General features: G+C 45.0%; 1 protein-coding gene across 2 annotated transcripts in view; it reads left to right on the top strand.

The window, feature by feature from the left end:
* The window catches only part of ints6 (integrator complex subunit 6), a 29663-nt gene that overhangs the window by 2059 nt on the left and 3541 nt on the right, over nt 1-24063 (top strand). For both annotated transcript variants that reach the window (XM_072445260.1, XM_072445259.1), the window contains exons 3-17: nt 871-1020; nt 10331-10420; nt 11135-11318; nt 13510-13635; nt 14560-14711; nt 15623-15775; nt 16144-16276; nt 17584-17678; nt 17758-17868; nt 19163-19375; nt 20696-20822; nt 21533-21675; nt 22578-22764; nt 22980-23357; nt 23956-24049. In XM_072445260.1, the coding sequence (XP_072301361.1) occupies nt 871-1020; nt 10331-10420; nt 11135-11318; nt 13510-13635; nt 14560-14711; nt 15623-15775; nt 16144-16276; nt 17584-17678; nt 17758-17868; nt 19163-19375; nt 20696-20822; nt 21533-21675; nt 22578-22764; nt 22980-23357; nt 23956-24049 (2336 nt within the window). The remainder of the gene's footprint in view (nt 1-870; nt 1021-10330; nt 10421-11134; nt 11319-13509; nt 13636-14559; nt 14712-15622; nt 15776-16143; nt 16277-17583; nt 17679-17757; nt 17869-19162; nt 19376-20695; nt 20823-21532; nt 21676-22577; nt 22765-22979; nt 23358-23955; nt 24050-24063) is intronic.

The raw sequence follows: 24063 nt of genomic DNA, 5'->3' as shown, positions 1-24063 counted from the left end.
TGTGTGTGTGTGTGTGTGTGTGTGTGTGTGTGTGTGTGTGTGTGTGTGTGTGTGTGTGTGTGTGTGTGTGTGTGTGTGTGTGTGTGTGTGTGTGTGTGTGTGTGTGTGTGTGTGTGTGTGTGTGTGTGTGTGTGTCATTTAACAAGGACTTTTAATGCATTGTAGCTCTGTCAAAGCACAAAATAATATGCCACAAGTTTTTAAAGTGCTAGAATAAAACACATGAGCCCGTGTTCCATACAATTCTTACATAATACAACTTGATGCTGTTTTTTTTTTATTTTTTTTGGTCACACAAAGACGTTTACTGACATATTACATTTTATTTGACGTGACATCTTATTTTTAATCTTAACATATTACACATCAGATGTAGTCTCCGGAGTATAAGTCGCACCAGCCAAAAAATGCATAATAGAGTAGAAAAAAACATAAGTATGGAGTAAAGTTGGAGTATGAAATGAGGTGAAAATAACAAATAATATCACATAAGTCTCACCCCAGCCAAAACTATGAAAAAAGGTGCCACTTGTAGTCCGGAAAATACGGTACAACTTTATTACAATGTTTTTGAGGTCACAAAGACGTTCACTGACACGACATTACATTTTATTTGAAGGTGACATCTTGTTTTTAACTGAGACAAACTGTACACAACATATTACACATCACATATATTTACTTTAGATACCGTACGGCAGTTTATACAAAAATTCTATCAATGTATATGACTTTCACAGGCAGTAAATTGGAGAAAAATTATGTAAAACACAAACTCTAATGAAACCGTGAAGGAAAGAAGTTATGAAACGTAACAAAATGATCAGATCGCCTTCGTCTTAACGGCCCGCGGGTCATTTTCTCTTTCAGGCCGGCTGGAAGGAGAGCCACGCCACGTTCATGACCGAGCTGAGGAACCTCCAGGCCAACGGACTCACCTCCATCGGCCACTCGCTGAGGACCTCCTTCGATTTGCTCAATCTCAATAGATTAGTGAGCGGGATAGACAACTACGGACAGGTACGTAAGCCCCGCCCCCACGAGGCGAACCACGGCGTGTGAACGTGCTGTGCATAAAGTGCCACACGCCCCCCCACAAAAACACAAGTGACTCCCCCCCTCCTGTCCCGGCCCCGCCCACTGTCCAAGCACCGCCCGCATACTGTCGCCCACATGCAAGACACAAGCATCCACGACAAACAGTGTATGAGAGGGGCTTCTGGTGTGAGGGGGGGGCTCTGGTGTATGAGGAGGGGCTTCTGGTGTGAGGGGGGGCTCTGGTGTATGAGGGGTGGCTTCTGGTGTGAGGGGGGCTCTGGTGTATGAGGAGGGGCTTCTGGTGTGAGGGGGGGGGGGCTCTGGTGTATGAGGGGGGGCTTCTGGTGTGTGAGGGGGGGCCTTTGGTGTGTGAGGGGGGGCCTCTGGTGTGTGAGGGGGGCCTCTGGTGTGTGAGGGGGGGGCTTCTGGTGTGTGAGGGGGGGCCTCTGGTGTGTGAGGGGGGCAGAACGGGGGTTGAGGGTGAGGGACGGTGCAGCTTTATTTTGTGTCTGGGAAAGTTCAGTTACGGCAGAATAAAAGGCTTGGAAATACCATCAAAATACTGGCAATTAACTAGGGGGAGAGTGCGAGTCTGAGGAGGGGGAGAGTGCGAGTCTGAGGAGGGGGAGAGTGCGAGTCTGAGGAGGGGGAGAGTGCGAGTCTGAGGAGGGGGAGAGTGCGAGTCTGAGGAGGGGGAGAGTGCGAGTCTGAGGAGGGGGAGAGTGCGAGTCTGAGGAGAGAGAGAGAGTGCGAGGAGGGGGAGAGAGAGAGAGTCTGAGGAGGGGGAGAGGGAGAGAGTCTGAGGAGGGGGAGAGGGAGAGTCTGAGGAGGGGGAGAGGGAGAGAGTCTGAGGAGAGGGAGAGAGTCTGAGGAGGGGGAGAGGGAGAGTCTGAGGAGGGGGAGAGGGAGAGTCTGAGGAGGGGGAGAGGGAGAGTCTGAGGAGGGGGAGAGTGCGAGTCTGAGGAGGGGGAGAGTGCGAGTCTGAGGAGGGGGAGAGTGCGAGTCTGAGGAGGGGGAGAGTGCGAGTCTGAGGAGGGGGAGAGTGCGAGTCTGAGGAGGGGGAGAGTGCGAGTCTGAGGAGGGGGAGAGTGCGAGTCTGAGGAGGGGGAGAGTGCGAGTCTGAGGAGGGGGAGAGTGCGAGTCTGAGGAGGGGGAGAGTGCGAGTCTGAGGAGGGGGAGAGTGCGAGTCTGAGGAGGGGGAGAGTGCGAGTCTGAGGAGGGGGAGAGTGCGAGTCTGAGGAGGGGGAGAGTGCGAGTCTGAGGAGGGGGAGAGTGCGAGTCTGAGGAGGGGGAGAGTGCGAGTCTGAGGAGGGGGTGAGTGCGAGTCTGAGGAGGGGGAGAGTGCGCGAGAGTCTGAGGAGGGGGAGAGTGCGCGAGAGTCTGAGGAGGGGGAGAGTGCGCGAGAGTCTGAGGAGGGGGAGAGTGCGCGAGAGTCTGAGGAGGGGGAGAGTGCGCGAGAGTCTGAGGAGGGGGAGAGTGCGCGAGAGTCTGAGGAGGGGGAGAGTGCGCGAGAGTCTGAGGAGGGGGAGAGTGCGCGAGAGTCTGAGGAGGGGGAGAGTGCGCGAGAGTCTGAGGAGGGGGAGAGTGCGCGAGAGTCTGAGGAGGGGGAGAGTGCGCGAGAGTCTGAGGAGGGGGAGAGTGCGCGAGAGTCTGAGGAGGGGGAGAGAGAGAGAGAGTCTGAGGAGGGGGAGAGAGAGAGAGAGTCTGAGGAGGGGGAGAGAGAGAGAGAGTCTGAGGAGGGGGAGAGAGAGAGAGAGAGTCTGAGGAGGGGGAGAGTGCGAGAGAGAGAGAGAGAGAGTCTGAGGAGGGGGAGAGTGCGAGAGAGAGAGAGAGAGAGAGTCTGAGGAGGGGGAGAGTGCGAGTCTGAGGAGGGGGAGAGTGCGAGTCTGTGGGGGAGAGAGAGAGAGTCTGAGGAGGGGGAGAGTGTGCGCCTCCTGCTAGAGCGCCCCCCGGTGGCCGTAGGGTTCAAAGTGTGGGGGGAGAAAAATCAGCGGCTTAAAGTCTGAAAAGTACAGTATAATAAAATATATCATCGCAATATTCATTTATTCAGTGTGGCAAAGGTGAACGCATTTCTATTTTATACAAATGTTTGATTATAAATGTTACGTTGTGATTGAACACTGTAGTTTATTTTTATGCTTTTTAAGACTAATCCGCAAAACACATGTATTGTCATAATGTTTGGTTTGTTTTAGACATTGGGCCACGTCTCCTTTTTATGAATGGAAACACCTTTTATTCAAGTCATTTACAAATTCAAACGTTTAAGAAGGATTAAAACAGGACCACGAGTAAAAGCTCGGATCATTTTCTCGCGAGTGGAGCAAAAATACTGAACGTGGTTATTGAAAATTGCGTCTTTTCCTTCATCATTTGGCCCTCGGTTTAGCTGAGGACACGGTCGCTCGGGGTTTCCCACATTTGTCAATAAACAGACTTACTTTTTGCGTTTAATGTGGATAATGTGTTAATAATTCAATGCACTCAATATTAGCTCGTTAGAAACTCGTAATTAAATGTAAAACTTGATAGAATGCGTCTTTAGTGGTTTAGTTGTTGTCATGAAAGGCGTTTATCTCTGGAGTTTACAAATGATAACGTGACGTGTCAAAGGTCACAGCCCAGCGCAGATAAACGCTTTATTCAACTAATTTCAAATGGACTCGTCAATATTTAAGAAAAGTGTTTAAAAATGTATTTCACAATTCAACCGCGTGATCTTCTGATTGGAGGTTTATACGTTTATGTCATCAGTTAATGTTAATTTTATGAAATGTTAATGAAACAAGAGATTTTGTTTGATCCAAAGCCGCTTTTTATTTATATTTCATTTAATAAACTATAAATCAAGTAAAAGTGCACAATGGGACGTTAGTGCTCCTAAAACGATAAAGAGTCATAATATTAAGATAAGATAAGATATTCCTTTATTGTCCCACATGGGGAAATTTCATTGATGCAACGCAGATAGATACAGAGGTAGACACAGAAGAAAAGAACAGATCACTTATAGGAAGTTTGAAAAACACTCTCAGTAGAAGATCTCTTATAGACCATGTCAAACTTTGCGTTTTCCTTAGGATGTCCGCCGGGATAACGTGACGATCTCCGGCTAAGACGACGATACTCCAAAGCAAAACCATAAAATTGCATTAAATGAGTCAAATTAATCAAATTAATACATTAAAAATAGGTAATGCCATTGTAATCTAAAGTCTATATGAAGGTTCTCCTGTTTTTCAATTGTGACTGTTAAAGAACCGCCAATTACAACCAAAATAACCACAAAATTGCAGAAATACAGTATCTAAAGATGAACAATGTGTGGAAAAATGGAGTAAAATTAAAACAAAACAAATGCCTACAAAAAAAGCTGATTTAAAAATATGTTGATCGTTCCGCAATTTTGTGATTCATTTTACAGACGTTTGACCTTTTTGTCTGGTAATTCTACCTCGACTATTACATTTACCCAGAAACATGCCGGTCCATGATCTGTCCATAGTGTTGACTTGTGTTGAGTCGAATACTTTAGAGACTTGAAAATAAAGTGCGTTTTTAAAGCAGTTTAAAAGCGTGATTCAGAAAGTTAAGAAAAAATTGAATAAGTCAGCAGTGATGTCACGCACTCTGCTGCCATCTTGACGACAAAAGCTGCATGTTCACTGTGGGCTCTGCCAACAAAACATCTCAAAACAAAGGATTCTTTCTCTTCTGTCGCGTCCCCAAAGACCCCGTTTGTCCAGAAGTGTGTGACGGTGGAACTTGCAGATATCACTCCAGACTGAGCTGTTTGTGTCAGGTCGTTAGCTGCTAATGCTAGTTTGCGTGGCTATGCTAATAAACGTTGGTCTACTCCCAGACAGTTTTAATGAGCTTCATTTCCAACACTTGGTGTTATATTTTAGGGTCTGACACATCAGAATCGTGCCCTTTTTTTGTTTTTCATGACAGGGGTGACTAAAAGCTGTGTACGTCGCGTTGCCGGGCGTTTGAGAAGGAAACCGAGCCTGGTATGAAGCGGGAGGCTACGTGGTGAAATGAGTCTCGTATTGACTTATCGATGCAGCAAGTGCTCATAAGGCCGGATTTACATTTCAGTTTAGATTTGCGTGTTTACAATTGTGATTTTAAAAAAAAGCAGAAAGGCAGAATGCTCGTGTCAAAAGCGATCCACAAATGCAAATTCAAACTCTCATGCAAAACTACAGATTTACAAATCAAATGAGTTATTTAAAGTGATTTGAAACTTGAGAGATTCGATTCAGATTCAAGCGCAGGTTAGAAATGTCACAATATAACAGTTTAAAGTTATGATTATCACGATTTAAGGATTCTTCACCGTTATTGAGACCAAATGACAGTGAAACCTTTCATTTTCTGTCATTCCCGAGGTCTGACATGTTACTGTTCCTCCAGTTTGTGATCGGCTTTACAAACTTTTACCTTTTTGAAAGACATAAAGTTGTTACATTTGTCTATTTTATGGACGATGGATAGAACTAAAAATACTAAATTTTCCTTCTAAAACGTCCCAATTATAGATTTAACTTGATAGTCTTGACATCCCAGGCACAGATTCACAAACCAAAAATATGCTTTGAAATTAAATCAGTTTTAAATAAAGTAATGAGACAAATGTCACTCAGAAGGAGGAAGAGCAGGAAAGACAGAAGAGCAAAGTGCTGTTTTGGACTAAACGCACGCCGCCTTGGGCTGAATCAGGGCGCTGCAAAGCTATATTTACGATCAAACTTCACACAATAAGACTTACTACTATTTCTATCTTTAAATTTACTTTCAAATCTCAAACTAAATCACTCCACGCTTTCCTTTTTCTGCTGTGGTCCATATGAATCCCAACACAAGTACTCAACAAACACCATTTTGACCGATTAATGGACTGAACGGCTCTTTCGTGACGTTTTATGTCAACGACCATATTTAACCTTCTTAAACACAATTAAATTATTATTGAATTAAACTGAATCAGAAAAATAATGATTGGTCTATATCTTATTTGCCTCGTGACATTTAGACTGAACAGACTCTCAAATGCATGCTTTTTTATAACAAAGATCATATTAAATCAAAATGACAAAAAAACAACAACTAATCTAATTTTCTTTTAATGTTTATATTTTCTCTTTTTCATTGTTAAAACACTTGACGACAAACGCACAAACCGGAACAAGACCAGAAAGAACACCAGAAAGGCTGGTGGCCTCGCTCGGAGCTAGCTCACGTCACAACAACACAACGAACGCAACGAAAAACGCTCAAATCCAGCCGAAAAAAGTCAAAAACAGTTGAATTAAAAAACTATTCCAGCGCGTGTCCCTATCGTACAGTAAAGTAGAAAAAATATACTAACTATATTTACAAAATATAGGAGATAAAGCACAATAAGTGTGAGAAAGAAGAGAGAGCGTTTACACCGGGCTGCCAGCTATACCAGCGCCTTATGACGTATCCTGGATGGAGCGTTGATACCAAAAGCTGATGATTGAACTTGTGCTTTTGGTTGTTACATTATTTTAACATGCGATCCCAAAGTGAAAGTCCTGGAGAGCATTTTTAAGCCCCAAAAACGACACAAATAATGCGCAATAAATGTCCTTTAATGTTGTTTACGGTGATCATTATGATGTAAAAGAGACTGTTGAATTTAGAAAGAAAAGAATCAAGCAATGGTTTGGTGAGATTTGAGTAACCGCGGTAACGAGATGTTCCTCTTCTTCTTGAGGTGTTAAATTACAGTAACGCGTTTCAAAACTGTTTTTATTGAAACTAAAGCCGTGTTTAGAGTTCAGTCCAGTTCACATTCTGTTCCAGCTTCTTTAGGGTGAAGAGTGAATAACGGTTTATTTCTTCTGCACCCGATCATTGTTTTTGAGATTTTTTTTGAGATTTTTCAAGTATGTGTTGTGTTGTTTCTGTCCCTGAAAAGTCGAGTTAAAGATTTGTCGAATGTGACCTTGAAATTTGGCTCGTTGTTGTAATGTTAGGGCAGGAAAATACGTCTGTTCGAGCATTAGAATCTAAGTAAACTGAAATATTAATTGTTAAACTAATGCAAGAATCCCTCAAAACATGATAATTACTGCCTTTGTTAATTTTAAACATTAGAAGTTGCAATTTTAGGACTGCGATTTATCTATTTTTCAACGTAGAAGTCCACAGTCAATGCTCTGTCAGCGAAAAACACATTTTTAAACGTTTTTTTCTTTTTTTTTTATAATTTCTGTTGAGGAAAGTTACTCTGAATGTAATTCAGAAAAACATTGTGTAGATTGTTCATGATTAATTGACATCGGATTTAAATGCAAATGAAGTCTTTATTACAAAAAATAAGACATTTTCAGGGTAAAATTGTCAGTTGAATTCTGTTTTTATGTTGGTTAGGCTTCAGAATTGTATTTGAGATTCACAAATGTATAATTCATGGTAAGACGTGTAATGTTACGATGCAAATGCGTAACTGAATCATGTGTAATATATTTGTGGATAAAATGAAAATCTTTTGTAGGTTTGACATTTTTGTGAGCATTTTTCCAGTATTTGCCTTCATCAAAAACCCCAAATATCTTTTTATAATCGTATAAACAAATGTAATGTTTTGTAGGAGTGCTTTTCATTTGACACAAACAACTTCTGAGATAATCCGTTTTTCTCATTGAACTCACATGATATTTCTCTTCACTTTTGACTCTATCCCAGACTTCTTTTTACAAATGTTTAAAGAGTCGATCTAATACACCAAATAAAACAATTGTAGATCCATTCCGCCCGACTCTAGGCCATTTAAACTCCTACAGTTTTTTACAACGTAACTTCATGATATTAGTTTTCTCTTTTTGGGCCCAACCTTTGGCACAATCCACTCTCCAAATCATCTCGTGCCCTGAGAGATGGACACGCCCTGCTCCACTTTCAGTCTCTGGTGTGAAGCACTCGTTAAATATAGTCAAGGTTGACGGAGCGGCGGCTAATGCTCTAAGCACGCTTTAAAGTGCTTCACTAGGGCTGAAAAGAATCATCACAATCACATCCACGTTACTATTTGGAGAGCAGTGTTTATTCTGATTGCTTAAGCAGAACAATCAAATGTTACTTATAAAACCTGCTGAGCGTGTTCAGATGCTAGAAGAATCCCAGGTATTTCAGGACTGTTTTTAGAAAAACAAAACATTGAAACTCTCATCCAAGAGTCATTATCAATCTGTGAATCAGGTCTGGGGAAACTCCTCCCGCTGGGCGGGACCTCCTGTTGAAGGGAGTTTTTGGTTTCACTTGAGACTACTCTCTTTGTTTACTAGCAGCCCTGTAATGGGCTATCAGCCTCCTATTGTCACCTGACTTTGGCTCCCTCCTCACTGTGTACCTGATTAGCATCAGATGCCCCGGGCGTCTCCCGCTCCAGGTTCAAAACACGAGGCATTCTTTTTTTTTAACAAAGATTGCCTCTTTAACTCTTTCAAACCGTCTTTTCTGCTGCTCAGAATCTTCTCACCGTCTTTGATGGTTTGTGGCTTTAAGATGAAGATGCACGTCGCTCTGTGGTCCTGAACTCCAGTGTCTTCTGTGCTGATGAGCCTCTTGTAGCTGTTTAGTCTCACATATGTAACGCTCTTTACAATTTATGCCACTTGTACAACAGTGGGCGGGGCTTACACAGAGTTGGATATAAAACCTGAATTCCCAGACTCGATTCACAGATTTAGAATGACTCTTGGATGAGAGTCCAGACGATAAAACTGAATTTATATGTACAACAGGTACAAATGCACTAAATAAAGTCAAAATTAGAACATCTCAAAACCCAGTCACAAGCTCTTTAAGTCTTTCCACACTGAGCCTGGGTTCAGTGCAAGTCCAGGACCTTTCTCTGTGGGGTTCCTCGACGCACCTGTTTCCCCCTAAACATGATGAATGTGGGAGTCCTCCCCGTCTTCCGCTCGGTGACCCATCGCTCTTCATCTGGACGCTCCGTGGGTCTGAGTCACAGTATAAGTCGTAAGCGCAGTATAAATCTCGGCTTGATGAACATGCACTATTAACTCCTGGTACTTTGTCTCATTTCACTGCCACAAAATCGTTTTGTTAGACCCAGAATCGGGATGATACATGGCTCACTTTAAGAGCTAACTGTAACTTAATGTAAGAACTGAGCACAAATAAGTCAAAACATGTAAAGCTGGTCACGTACGACAGGAATGACTGACAGGTTTTTACTATTTCCTAATTTTGACTTTATTTGGTGTATTTATACCTGCAGTACATATTAATTATAGTTTTACACCAATCGAGTGTGTATTTGTGGAGAAAACAATGAAAATCTGTTGAAAATGACAGGAAGTGACATCACTAGTCAAAGTTTATGCATAATTTACACAAAGAAACAACTTTTTTAAATCTTTAAACATGAATTCAACAAATTTAAAGTGGCTCTCATTTTTTAATTTGGGAAATAAACAAAAGTGACATCAAATGACTTTTGGCCCAGTGTTTGCTGGGTAATTTCCTAGTGCGATGTCATCAATTACCAACAGGAAGTGAAATTTGAAAACTTGGAAAAACGTGCTATTCTGTGATGACATTTTAATAACTTTTAGCAAAATTCCAAACATTTATCTTGACCGCATTTTAGTTCAGTGAGTGGTCCGACCTGTAGGGGGCGCTTTAAACGCACAACAGCAGAAGGGACTGTTTATGATGACGCTGTTTGCTAATACTTCTGTTTTCTAATTAGTTCCTTGTCATGTTTATCTAAGATTTATCTAAGTTTATGTGTTTTAGTGTTTACTGCCCTGTATCGTAACACGGAAACCTGACACGGCCACGCCCTTATTCAGCAGGTGTTTACGTCAGATGCCCTTTGTGATCCACGACCATTCAGATTACTGACTGTAGTGGACATTTGTGGACGCAACTTCTGCTTAAGAAACCAATAAATCCCACCACCGTTAGTTTGAATACTTTAACTTTAGAAAACTACATCACATTTACACAATTAAAACGTGTACAAATGCCTGCGTCTTTGTGCTGTTTATGACGCTCTTTTCCACGTAAAAGCCCAACAAGGGACGGACATTCAGCATTTTCCCCGGCTCAAATGTAGCGCGTGACTCGTCCTTGTCAAATAAACCTAAATAAGTAATAATACACTCGATACGAGCTCGATTACTCATTCTGTAATTCCGTTTATCGACACAACAAATAGATGAATTATATGCGTGTTGTTGTTATTTTGTGTTTTAATCTGTTCTTTGTGATTTTGTCTTCACAGGGACGAAATCCCTTTTTCCTCGAACCCGCCATCATCATCGCCATCACCGACGGCAACAAGCTGACGAGCACCGGAGGAGTCCAAGACGAGGTTGGCCATTTTGTGTCACAACTCTTTTGTGATTCATTGCGTCGCACTCTTTACGAGAAATGTCATCGTTTAAATGTGTTTTAAAGTACCGTATTTTCTGGACTATAAGTCGCACTGGAGTATAAGTCGCACCAGTTAAAAAATGCATAATAGAGAAGAAAAAAACATAAGTTGCACTGAAGTATGAAATGCAGTTGCAAGTGTGAAAATAACAAATAATATAAGTCGCTCCGGAGTATAAGTATAAATATAAGTATAAGTCGCACCCCGGGCAAAACTATGAAAAAGGTGCAACTTATAGTCTGGAAAATACGGTATATCTTTATTATTATTCATATAATTATTTCACAAATGTAAGAAAATATATATATACAAACTATATGAATAGTTTAAACGGAAGAGACAAAAGTGCAACAAGAAAAACAAACATGGAGGCGACCACGACAGTTTTCAGATCACGTTTTTTGGGAAAGAGCCAAGAAAACGAGGCGAGAGACGCGTTTTGTTTTGCAGCTCGTCACTTGTTTAAAACGTTGAGCTTCCTCTGTTGCGCTGGGTTCACTACTGCCCCCAGTGGTCAGTTCTTGTACTGCTCTGTCGTACCGCTCCCTTAAGCCGTGAGCAGACGACTCTGGACCGGACCGAATGACACGGACATAACAATCGGTAGTATAAGATCATCTAGTGAACACTTTCTCTTCTTCTCTTCCACAGCTGCACCTGCCTCTGACCACACCCCTGCCCGGCTCAGAACTGACCAAGGAGCCATTTCGGTGGGACCAGCGTCTGTTCGCGCTGGTGCTCCGGATCCCGGGGGTGTCGTCCGTGGAGCCGGAGCCTTTGGGCGGCGTCCCGTCCGACGACTCGCCCATCACTCCCATGTGTGAGGTCACTGGAGGTGAGAGCGATCCTCAACGACCAGGAGTCTACTTTGAGATCATTATTTGTATTCATCAGCGCCTTTTTTTACACGTTTAGGATGTAAAGATAAGCGAATCTCACCGTACGATATCGTCATTTCACGATACAATATATTATTATTGCGATAAACGTTATCTTTGTCTGCACTGAAATGGAGCAAAGGATCATGGTCCATGTGTGGTTCCCTCTGTTTCTTTAGCTGTTGCTGTAACAAAGCGATACTTTTAAGCAAAGGATCGTATAATTCGATTAGACTTTTGACGATACAATAACCACATACTTCCATCCCTACTTTTTGGTATGTATTTTATTGATTTATTTTAGCCAAAACGTAACACTTTGATAAAGGTTATGACCGTTTTACAAGCCACCTGTTCAACGTTCCTTTAGAGTAACTTTGCTGAGTGGTTCGTGTTCTGAACCATCCACTGAAGCTGCTTGTAATATCCTCAGTGTCTTAGGGGCCGACCTCAAACTGCGGCTCCGCGAGGAACAGGCCGGGGCAAGCTCCAGGTTTAGAGCACAACTCCTCAAGTTTGTTCGATGAATCACGTTCGGAGCGTTCTGTTCGGCGTGTCTCGCTTCCCGTTGCCAGGGGAGCGCAGATGACTCAGTTTAAGGTCGTGTTTTGTGTTGTTTTTGAGCAGCGTGGAACGTTTACGATCCTTGAGTTCATCACAGATCACGTCAAGGTTTTAACAAAACTAATTATAGAGGGTTTTTATCGGCCGCAAACCAAGAAAACGCGCTGTTGGCATACTAGCTGTTGGCGTTACCGTGGCAGTGTGAAAAGCACTTATAAACTTTAATCTGGACGCCACTAATGCGTTAGGAAAGTGATTTTACATTAACTAGTTCAGTTTTTCATATTTTTAAATAAAAAAAAAAAAAATTCTTTCACATTGTCATTATGGAGAATTAATTCATTTATTTTCTACCGCTTGTTCCCGTTCAGGGTCAAGGGTGACTGGAGCCTGTCCCTGTTACTTTGGGCCTTAGGCGGGGCACACCCTGGACAGGGGCCAGCTCATTGCAGGGTTACCATAGAGACAGAGACACAGACAAACATTCGCTCTCACATTCATTCACTAGGGCCAGTTTAGCCTAACACATGCATGTGTTTGGACTGTGGGAGGAGCCGGAGAGAACCCACAGTAACACGGGGAGAACATGCAGAGATCCTTCTTGTGAGGCAGGAGCGCTAACCGCTTTGCCACCGTGCATCGTTTGATTGATTGTTGATTGTTAGACTTGTTTGCAAATAATATCCATTTTGTAATAATGACAAAATGTGTGTTTAATGTTAATTGTTAGTGTTTTCCTTAGTAGAAGTGTGAAATATATTCAAATTTAGAGGATGTTTGTACATGTGAATGTTGTTTTTGAAGTGCACTTTGCCTTGTTGAAGACCGTGGGTTGATAAAGTATTAGAAAAGACCTTTTTATTATTGATTTTTGGATTAGATTTTTGCCCTCAATGACCTCGATGAGCACCTGCTTTCTCAGACATCACTTACCTGTGATCTGAGTGTGAACTCCAAGCATCAAAGGGATATTTCTGCTTTTTTACTCTCAGATTAGGTTTTATTCAATACTTAAGCCTAAAACAACTACATTTGTGGCATGTTTTAGCGCATATGGTCTGATCATGCAATATTGGTCTGAATATTGTCATTGAGATAATCCCAAAACATATAAAGATAAACCTTTGTTCCCCATTATCATCCACCTCTAATTGTATTTAATCTTAATCATTATCTGGACTAAATAGACTCTAAAACACGTACGAAAAGACCTTTTTATAACAAAGACGGCAGCATTATTAAATCAAAATGGCAAAAAATTATAAAGAATTTGTTGTTTTTAATTAATGACTTTTATTTGTAAATCTAATTGTTTTAGAAGCCTTTAATCACCATATTTCAGCTTTTAATTGGTTGCTAATGTATTTTAAATGTCTCTTTACAATATAAATAACTACTCAACTAATCGTCAGTTGCAACGTTATTATTCATGTCTTCAGGTCATTTATGAGGATATCCACGTGATCCAAGTACACGTCATATTATTTCCCAATCTTCTAATTCAAACGGATGCATTTGGAGCGTTCTGGCGCCGTCTGGTGGACAAAGAGTCGACGCTCATCAGTTGGTGTGTGTGTTTTCCAGGTCGTTCGTACAGCGTGTTTTCCCAGCGCATGTTGAACCAGTGTCTGGAGTCTCTGGTCCAGAAGATCCAGAGCGGCGTCGTCATCAACTTCGAGAAGACCGGACCCGACCCGCCGCCTCTCGAGGGTGAGGAGCCACCGCCAACTCCAACCAACGTGGAACAATGATGAATATCGCCATTGAGATAATCCCAAGACATGGAGATAAACCTTTTTTCCCCCATATCATCCTTTAATTGCGTCGAATCTGAAACCTCCAGTCTAATCGAGCACAGCTTTACGAAATCAAACTTTCTGAATGATAGTCAAGTCAATAAGTTATTAATGCACTTATGATATGTAAGCAATATAAAAGCTTTTTTTTTTTGAGTACAGATTGAATTGAAACTGCTTTTTTGCTTCTAAAATGGTCCGAATTGTCATTTTTGTGTTTTAGAAATCCATCAAAAATCTGCTTAAACATTCCATGGGTGGAAACTCACGATTATTATATTATCAATCCAGCAGAAGTATTTTGATAAATCTGTCATTTAGATTGTGTAATTCAATGAGATTTTGACTCCGTTTGACTCGGCTAAAGTGTTGATGGAGAAACACATGACATTTATACATTTCCTGTGTCATTTTGGTGTGAATACTGCTCTGTCCGGGTCATAAAACCTCTCCTTTGGCACATGGCATGATCTGGAGTCTGTTTATTGTCCAGATAGCCATTATTGCACTGTTTACCGTATTTTCCGGAGTATAAGTCGCACCAGCCAAAAAAGGCATAATAGAGAAGAAAAAAACATAAGTGGCACTGGAGTATGAAATGCAGTTGCAAGTGTGAAAATAACAAATAATATAAGATATGTCGCTCAAAAATAATTGAAATTCGATATGAAAAGGATGATATACTGATTTAAATGAGATAAAGCGGAGAAGAGACACGGTTCTGACTATAATCTACAATGAAAGTGAAGCTGAGTCGGACCATTTGTTTATTATACATGATGCCAGAGTCTGGTGTTGTCTCGTCCCTAATCCGTGTCTTTCCTCTGTCCTGACGCAGACGCCCCGGTGGAGCCGCTGAAGCCCGGCCTCCAGACCTGGCACTGCTGTCACAAACTCATCTACGTCAGACCAAACCCCAAAACTGGAGTTCCCGTCGGACACTGGCCGATCCCCGAGGCCTTTTGGCCCGACCAGAACTCGCCCACGCTGGTGAGTGAGGGAGTGGGCTGAGGGAGAGGGCTGAGGGAGAGGGCTGAGGGAGAAGGGCTGAGGGAGAAGGGCTGAGGGAGAAGGGCTGAGGGAGAAGGGCTGAGGGAGAAGGGCTGAGGGAGAGGGGCTGAGGGAGAGGGGCTGAGGGAGAGGGGCTGAGGGAGAGGGGCTGAGGGAGAGGGGCTGAGGGAGAGGGGCTGAGGGAGAGGGGCTGAGGGAGAGGGGCTGAGGGAGAGGGGCTGAGGGAGAGGGGCTGAGGGAGAGGGGCTGAGGGAGAGGGGCTGAGGGAGAGGGGCTGAGGGAGAGGGGCTGAGGGAGAGGGGCTGAGGGAGAAGGGCTGAGGGAGAAGGGCTGAGGGAGAGGGGCTGAGGGAGAAGGGCTGAGGGAGAGGGGCTGAGGGAGAGGGGCTGAGGGAGAGGGGCTGAGGGAGAAGGGCTGAGGGAGAAGGGCTGAGGGAGAGGGGCTGAGGGAGAAGGGCTGAGGGAGAAGGGCTGAGGGAGAAGGGCTGAGGGAGAGGGGCTGAGGGAGAAGGGCTGAGGGAGAAGGGCTGAGGGAGGGTCACGACTAATCACAAATGGTCTCATTCACAGCTGACATGCGGACACATTCAGAAATGTATTTAAATGTTATGACTTGTTAGACTTTCTATCATAGGTGATTATATTTTTCCTAATTGACAGAACAAAATTACATGTCTCTACACGGCATAACATAGAGGTGTGAAGCACTTAAACCAGTCTAAAACCAGGCCTAAACAGGCCCTAAACCAGGACTAAACCAGGCTCTGTTGCCTTACTTTTTCTGCCAAGTTGAATCTGCCCATAAGAAAGTGTTGTTTCTATATGTTACTGAGATGAAGCTGATTATGTGTTAAACTGGTGTAAAGTCTTGACTTAAACGTCTCTGTTTAGCCGCCGCGCTCGGCCCACCCTCACGTGCGCTTCTCCTGCCTCGACTCTGAGCCCATGGTCATCGACAAAGTCCCGTTTGACAAATACGAGCTGGAGCCGTCGCCGCTCACACAGTTCATCCTGGAGAGGAAGTCTCCACACACCTGCTGGCAGGTCAGTGCTACTGCGGCCACAGGGAAGAGGGTCTGGTTTCTGTTTAGTTTCTTCTTTTTGTGCTCTGTTGGTTTATTTATTTTTTACTGAGAATATTGCTGAAAATCTGCGATAGTTTAATAAAGCCAGATAATAAATAAAACGTATTGCAAAAACAGATTTTTCCATCTTAAACGCGTCAAAAAGTTTATAAAGACTTTTTTTTTTTTTTACATTAAACAACTTTTATGAAGACAACAACAAAACTTTTTGAACCCTCTAAAAGTGAATTCTCTCTGTTGACTGCGTTTTAGTTGAGCGAATGGTCCAACCGGTCAGAGGCTTTGGTCAGTCTGTGTCTAGCATGTGTTCTCTGTCGCCCCCTGCAGGTGTTCGTGTGCAACAGTGCCAAATACAGCGACCTGGGTCAACCGTTTGGCTACCTGAAGGCCAGCACGGCTCTCAACTGCGTCAACCTATTCGTCATGCCCTACAATTACCCCGTGCTGCTGCCGCTGCTCGGTGAGGCGCCCCCGCAGCCGAACACGCCCCCGCGCAGCCGAACACGCCCCCGCGCAACCGAACACGCCCCCGCGCAGCCGAACACGCCCCCGCGCAGCCGAACACGCCCCCGCGCAGCCGAACACGCCCCCGCGCAGCCAAACACGCCCCCGCGCAGCCAAACACGCCCCCGCGCAGCCAAACACGCCCCCGCGCAGCCAAACACGCCCCCCGCAGCCAAACACGCCCCATTCCGAGAGATTCTTCTACTCAAACACGCCACGTTTGAGTCATTTTTGTAATCGCACAGTCGCGTGAGAGTTACGTCACTTTAAAGTATAAAAGTTGTGATGTTTAAGGGTTGAACTCGGTTTTGATGCAAAGGAATAGGCTTTATACTGATTTCGATACCACAATGACAATGAAAACCCCTTTTACCGTATTTTCCGGAGTATAAGTCGCACTGGAGTATAAGTATACAAGTATAAATGTAAGCATAAATCGCACCGCGGCCAAAACTATAAGAGTTCTAGTCCGGAAAATACGGTAATAATACGACACTGATTTTCAACACAAAACCGCTACTTTCTTTGTTTTAATGTGGTCTTGTTCTGATGAAGCAAACAATCAAATTTATGTACTAGTTTTGATATCGATTAGTATCTGACTTGTGATACTTTTGACAACTCTACGTATCATAATATTACTTGAGTAGAAGTACAAAGAAATGGACCGAGGAACGACTAAGTAAGAGTCAAAATGTATTACCGTATTTTCCAGACTATAAGTTGCACCTTTTTTCATAGTTTTGGCCGGGGTGCGACTTATACTTATATTTATACTTATACTTATACTTCGGAGCGACTTATATGTGATATTATTTGTTATTTTCACACTTGCAACTGCATTTCATACTCCAGTGCAACTTATGTGTTTTTTTCTTCTCTATTATGCATTTTATGGCTGGTGCGACTTTTACGCCGTAAAATACGGTAATTGTTAGTTTCTCTTGCGTCGTTTTTATAGTTTTTGAGTCGTCAGCGTGATTGAAAGGACAATGCGTTAAACAAAGCACAAAATCTGGTGTTTTCAAACTATGGACGCTAAAAATTAGAAAAGCTGAATCATATCGGAAACTCTAAGATTATGTCATAATTGTCGACGTAAAGCGACTTCATCATCGCTCAAGTTTGATTTTAAAGTAGGACGTCTAGTGCTACTCAAAGAAGTCGAATCTCTTCACAAAGTGACACTGGTGAATGGAACGCGCCTCTGCTATCGAAAATGACTCATGTAATCTGACTTTTCCCACTCTTTTCCCTCCGCAGACGACTTGATAAAAGTGCACAAGTTCAAGCCAACTATAAAATGGCGACAGTCCTTTGAAAACTACTTGAAGACGATGCCGCCGTACTACATCGGGGTCAGTGGACGGCGCACGATGCTCGCTAGTTTACGGTACAAAGCGACTCGGCCCGGGACTAACCGCTGTCTTGTTTCAGGCGTTGAAAAAGGCGCTTAGAATCATGGGAGCGCCGAACCTGCTGGCGGACAACATGGAGTACGGCCTGAGCTACAGCGTCGTGTCGTACCTGAAGAAGCTCAGCCAACAGGTTTGCAACAATCAAAAGTTTAATAGTTTAAAGTCGGCGTGTGGAGATATTTACCAAACAATGCTGGGTTCAACTGTAACTAAGAATAAAACTACAGAAGAGAACATGGTGAATAGGTGTACGTATGCTAACGCTAACACCTTCGTCTGGTATGTTAACGTAACATATGAACAGTTATTCAGATAACTATAGCATAAAGAACATGCTAAGAAGTTTACCAAAGCATCAGTTTTACCCCAAATCACTAAATCCATTGAATTCTTCTTCCTCTGTGTCACTTCTAAACAACTCCACAAACTCCAGAGGTAGAGGAAGTGCAGATTCTTCTTCATCGCTTAGAGCCTAGAGCGCCCTCTTGTGGTTGTCGGTGTGAAAATAACTAATTATATCACAAATAAGTCGCTCCCCGTCAAAAACGATGTAAAAAGGTGCGACTTATAATACCGAAAATACAGTACATTTTATTTAAATGTTTTTATTTTTTTGCCTGGAAAAGGTTGATTTTGTTAAGAGGATAATCTGTAAATGTGGTTTATTTGACGTTCGATATTCATAGTCCTGACTCTGGAACCAGCAGGAGGCCGGTCCATGTTTAGTCCTGACTCTGGCACCAGCAGGAGGCCGATCCATGTTTAGTCCTGACTCTGGCACCAGCAGGAGGCCGGTCCATGTTTAGTCCTGACTCTGGCACCAGCAGGAGGCCGGTCCATGTTTAGTCCTGACTCTGGCACCAGCAGGAGGCCGGTCCATGTTTAGTCCTGACTCTGGCACCAGCAGGAGGCCGGTCCATGTTCAGTCCTGACTCTGGCACCAGCAGGAGGCCGGTCCATGTTTAGTCCTGACTCTGGCACCAGCAGGAGGCCGGTCCATGTTTAGTCCTGACTCTGGCACCAGCAGGAGGCTGGTCCATGTTTAGTCCTGACTCTGGCACCAGCAGGAGGCCGGTCCATGTTTAGTCCTGACTCTGGCACCAGCAGGAGGCCGGTCCATGTTTAGTCCTGACTCTGGCACCAGCAGGAGGCCGGTCCATGTTTAGTCCTGACTCTGGCACCAGCAGGAGGCCGGTCCATGTTTAGTCCTGACTCTGGCACCAGCAGGAGGCCGGTCCATGTTTAGTCCTGACTCTGGCACCAGCAGGAGGCCGGTCCATGTTTAGTCCTGACTGGCACCAGCAGGAGGCCGCTCCATGTTTAGTCCTGAATCTGGCACCAGCAGGAGGCTGGTCAATGTTTAGTCCTGACTCTGGCTCCTTTTCTTCCTGCGGTTCGGTGTTTAATTCATCATTTCCTTCCAGACAAAGATCGAGTACGACCGCTTGATCTCGTCCATCGGGAAGAAGCCGCCTCTTGAAGCTGGGATCAAGGTGCGGTGGCGAGGAGGAGGCGTGTCGTTGGCCCAGAGGCGGGACTTCATTCAGCAGCTGCACAGTCTGACCGGAGACTTGCCTCTGCCCATCGAGCTCAACCCCAAAGAGTTCCAGGGCTTCCAGCTCGCTCTGCTCAACAAGGTAAAGAGGAGCGCCGAGAGCTTTGCCTTTTATTATGTCAAGATGTTTGGGTTAATCGATCAGGATTTTTCAGCATTCATTATAAGAACAAAACAAAAATACTATTATCTATACTATTTTCTAAGCAATATTAAACACGACGAGTTGGCCACTGTCCAGGATGTACCCCGCCTAAAGCCCGAAGTCACTGGGATAGGCTCCAGTCACCCGCGACCCGAAAGGGAACAAGCGGTAGAAAATGGATGGATGGATATTAAACACACCTGGAGCACATTTAGCTTCATTCACAGGTGAATCCTGGTTAGAAAGTTCTCTCCCTCCGAGCCTCAAAAACACTCCGTTCTGAATCTCCTCCACCTGTGACATTTTCTCCATCTGTGACGTTTTCTCCGTCCGTGACATTTTCTCCATTTTCTCCATCTGTGACATTTTCTCCATCTGTGACGCGGCTGAGAATCATCTGCTGTTTTTAAATCCATAAATCATCTCTAGACTCTAGATTTTTCCCGTTTCATCACGATACGTACACCTAGCATTAGCATTAGCTTCTACAGCGAGTCAGCAGGCGAGTTTGTTTATTTTAAACGTGTAAATCCCTCTGCCAAAACTCAGCGCCGTGGGAAATGGCATCGGTATTTTGTTTGTTTATTTAGTTCAAAACCATGAGATATCAATAATAATACAAAAAATAAATAATAATTGAAAAATGAACAATAACAATAAAATTAATAATCAATAATAAAATAATTCATAGTAAAAATAATTATACAAACAATGCATATCTTTTAAGTCTTTATAATTCGATCGATTGTCGAAACGATGCACCTAAACGTTTATGACTGTTTTTGTCTCATATTTGTGGTTCTGAAAGTCACATTTCATAAAACTGGCCACAAACTTGAGGAATCGTAACGTGTTGGACAATGAGAATGAAAGAAAATCCTATATTTTCTGTTACTTTGTCTTGATTTCAGTAACAAAGTCATTGTTAGATCGTGTTGTTTTTTTTCTCATTCGTTACTTCCTCTGAAACAAAAGCATAAAATGAAAACGCAAAATTGACTTTTATTATGGAGTAGATTTAGATTCAGCTGTTCCGATTGTACAGATGTCGCATATTTGATAAAAGTTATTCAGGCCACATCGTACAAACTAGTCATTTCAGCTCATTCTACACTCGTAATATTATTATTTTTGTAACTTATTGTTTCTTCTGCCAGTTTCAATTTAAAATGTCCAAACTCTGACCTGGTAATCCGCGGGTGTCGTAGATCAGTCACAATCGGCGGTCTGTATAATCCCGTGTGTTTCCTCCGTCAGGGTCTGAAGCCGCAGAGTTTCAGGAACCCGTACGACATCCCGCGCTCGCACCTCCTGGACCAGCTCAGCCGGATGAGGAGGAACATGTTGAAGACCACCGTCTGCACGTTGCGAGGACACGACTCTGGTGAGCGGCCACGGGGCTCAGGCCTCTTTATCCAGAGCAAAAAAATATGTCTGTTTGCCGTAACCCGACCGACTCGGTAGCCGACTGGAAAAAAAAAAATGCCTTTTTTTCTTTTCTTATCTCGCCTACTCGACGACCGTTTTATTTTATTTTTAAACGCCGTATTCAATAATTTTGTAGCACTGGAAATTGCTAGAAATATTTTAAAGCCGAAAATGTCGCAAAAACTGTCCAGAAATGAAACTTAACACGAAGGAGAACTCTCTGCGGTTTGCTGCGGAAGAATCACTGGCAGAATCAAAAAATGGCGACGATTTGGATTTTTTAATTTTTTTGCCTTCAAAGTAAAAAAAAAATAAAAAGAAGAATTTACCTACCGACCAACCCACTTGAAAAATGTTGGGTAGGGTTACAGCAAGCATACAATTTATTTGGGGCAGCCTTATTTCACGCGCCAGGCTAAAGGAAACGCTCTGCCTTTATTTTCCATCGTTACAAGTGCAATCTTTGCCCGGCAGAACCATTAGAATGAGGAAAAACTATCAACTGGAGCCGGTATTAAGAAGCTAAAATGCCAGTGGTTCATTCTCTTTCATAGTTTAGCTTTAAAGGCGTTTCTCGGGTATTAAATGGCAGTGTTTGAGATTAGTTATTTTCTTAACAACTACTTCTAGTCCTCGTGATGTTGAACGTTTGTCCGGCGTTTTCAGACCACCTCCACAGCGTGCCGATCGCTCAGATGGGGAACTACCAGGACTTCCTGAAAGCCGCTCCACAGCCGCTCCGAGACGCCGACCCGGAGCAGCCCAAGCGGCTGCACACGTTTGGGAACCCCTTCAAACTCGACAAGAAGGTGCGGATTTACCAGGAACTACATGAGGCCAAAACTAGAACTACACGAGGCCGGGGCTAGAACTACACGAGGCCGGGGCTAGAACTACACGAGGCCGGGGCTAGAACTACACGAGGCCGGGGCTAGAACGACACGAGGCCGGGGCTAGAACGACACGAGGCCGGGGCTAGAACGACACGAGGCCGGGGCTAGAACGACACGAGGCCGGGGCTAGAACGACACGAGGCCGGGGCTAGAACGACACGAGGCCGGGGCTAGAACGACACGAGGCCGGGGCTAGAACGACACGAGGCCGGGGCTAGAACGACACGAGGCCGGGGCTAGAACGACACGAGGCCGGGGCTAGAACGACACGAGGCCGGGGCTAGAACGACACGAGGCCGGGGCTAGAACGACACGAGGCCGGGGCTAGAACGACACGAGGCCGGGGCTAGAACGACACGAGGCCGGGGCTAGAACGACACGAGGCCGGGGCTAGAACGACACGAGGCCGGGGCTAGAACGACACGAGGCCGGGGCTAGAACGACACGAGGCCGGGGCTAGAACGACACGAGGCCGGGGCTAGAACGACACGAGGCCGGGGCTAGAACGACACGAGGCCGGGGCTAGAACGACACGAGGCCGGGGCTAGAACGACACGAGGCCGGGGCTAGAACGACACGAGGCCGGGGCTAGAACGACACGAGGCCGGGGCTAGAACGACACGAGGCCGGGGCTAGAACGACACGAGGCCGGGGCTAGAACGACACGAGGCCGGGGCTACAAGCTCGTTACAAGCGGTTAATTGGTAAACCAGTTAAACGTGGACACTCCAATATTTATTCAAATTAATCTAGTTTTAATACTTGTTGAAGTATCTGGCTTGTGATGGTGGAAAGTATCATAAATTCTGTGGTTTCAGGGCATGATGATCGACGAGGCGGATGAGTTTGTGACCGGGCCTCAGAACAAGGGCAAACGTCCCGTGGACAGCAGTAACCTTCAGGGGGGCGGTCCCAAACGCAGGCGCTGCATGTCGCCTCTGCTCAGACTGGGACGGGCCTACACACCGCCAGTGAGTCCAGCCAGCAGCCCACGCCACAACACTGGTGAGACGGGACGGGGGGGGGGGCTGGAGACGGGGCGAGGGGGGCTGGGACGGGGGGCCGGAGACGGGACGGGGGGCGCCCTGAGACTGGGCCTGACCTGAGACTGGGCCTGACTAATCGTGGCTTTTGGACTTTTGAATAAAAGTGTTTTTCTCATGACCTGTACATTTAATGACCTTAACATTTAGTGACCTTTACATTTCCTGTACATTCAGAGCTGCCCGATGACCTCCCTGAACCGGACATCGTCATAAACCATCTGAACGAGAATCACTGCGGCTCTGACCAAAACTCTGACTCGGACACGGACTCGATATGTGAAGAAAACCACATAGACTCGTCGCACAACAGCAAACACCAGGAGGAGGACGAGGGGGAGGAGCCGGAGGAGGAGGAGCATAACGGCCAGGCCCACGGCGCCGAGCATCCGGAGGAGAACGAAGGCGCGGCGGAGGAGGAAATGCAGCTGGAGGATCCGCCCCCTCGATACCTGTCCCCACAAACACTGAAGAAGCACATCCACAGTGAGACGGCCAAGGTCAACAACGAGCTGCGAGCGCTCATCACCAAGGAGATCAGGAAGCCAGGGCGACGTGAGTGATGAGTCTGTGACGAGTCTGAGAGCGTGTGACGAGTCTGAGAGCGTGTGACGAGTCTGAGAGCGTGTGACGAGTCTGAGAGCGTGTGACGAGTCTGAGAGCGTGTGACGAGTCTGAGAGCGTGTGACGAGTCTGAGAGCGTGTGGCGAGTCTGAGAGCGTGTGGCGAGTCTGAGAGCGTGTGGCGAGTGAGAGCGTGTGGCGAGTCTGAGAGCGTGTGGCGAGTCTGAGAGCGCGTGGCGAGTCTGAGAGCGCGTGGCGAGTCTGAGAGCGCGTGACGAGTCTGAGAGCGCGTGACGAGTCTGAGAGCGCGTGACGAGTCTGAGAGCGCGTGACGAGTCTGAGAGCGTGTGACGAGTCTGAGAGCGTGTGACGAGTCTGAGAGCGTGTGACGAGTCTGAGAGCGTGTGACGAGTCTGAGAGCGTGTGACGAGTCTGAGAGCGTGTGACGAGTCTGAGAGCGTGTGACGAGTCTGAGAGCGTGTGACGAGTCTGAGAGCGTGTGACGAGTCTGAGAGCGTGTGACGAGTCTGCTCGTGTGTGACGAGTCTGTGACGTTAACTTTTTCCTCTTTTTTTTTTTTTTTTTCCTAGACTACGACAAAATTTTCCACTTCCTGAAACAGATCCAGGGAACTTTGGACACGCGGCTCATTTTCCTACAAAACATCATCAAAGAAGCGGCGAGGTCAGGATGAAGCC

This window comes from Eucyclogobius newberryi, unplaced genomic scaffold (genome assembly GCF_026437365.1).
Source record: "Eucyclogobius newberryi isolate DKJ021-1_F unplaced genomic scaffold, fEucNew1.0.hap1 SCAF_14, whole genome shotgun sequence".
NCBI classification, from domain to species: Eukaryota; Metazoa; Chordata; class Actinopteri; order Gobiiformes; family Gobiidae; genus Eucyclogobius; species Eucyclogobius newberryi.
Note: the sequence above shows the minus strand (reverse complement) of the source record. Positions and strands in the feature narration are given on the sequence as shown.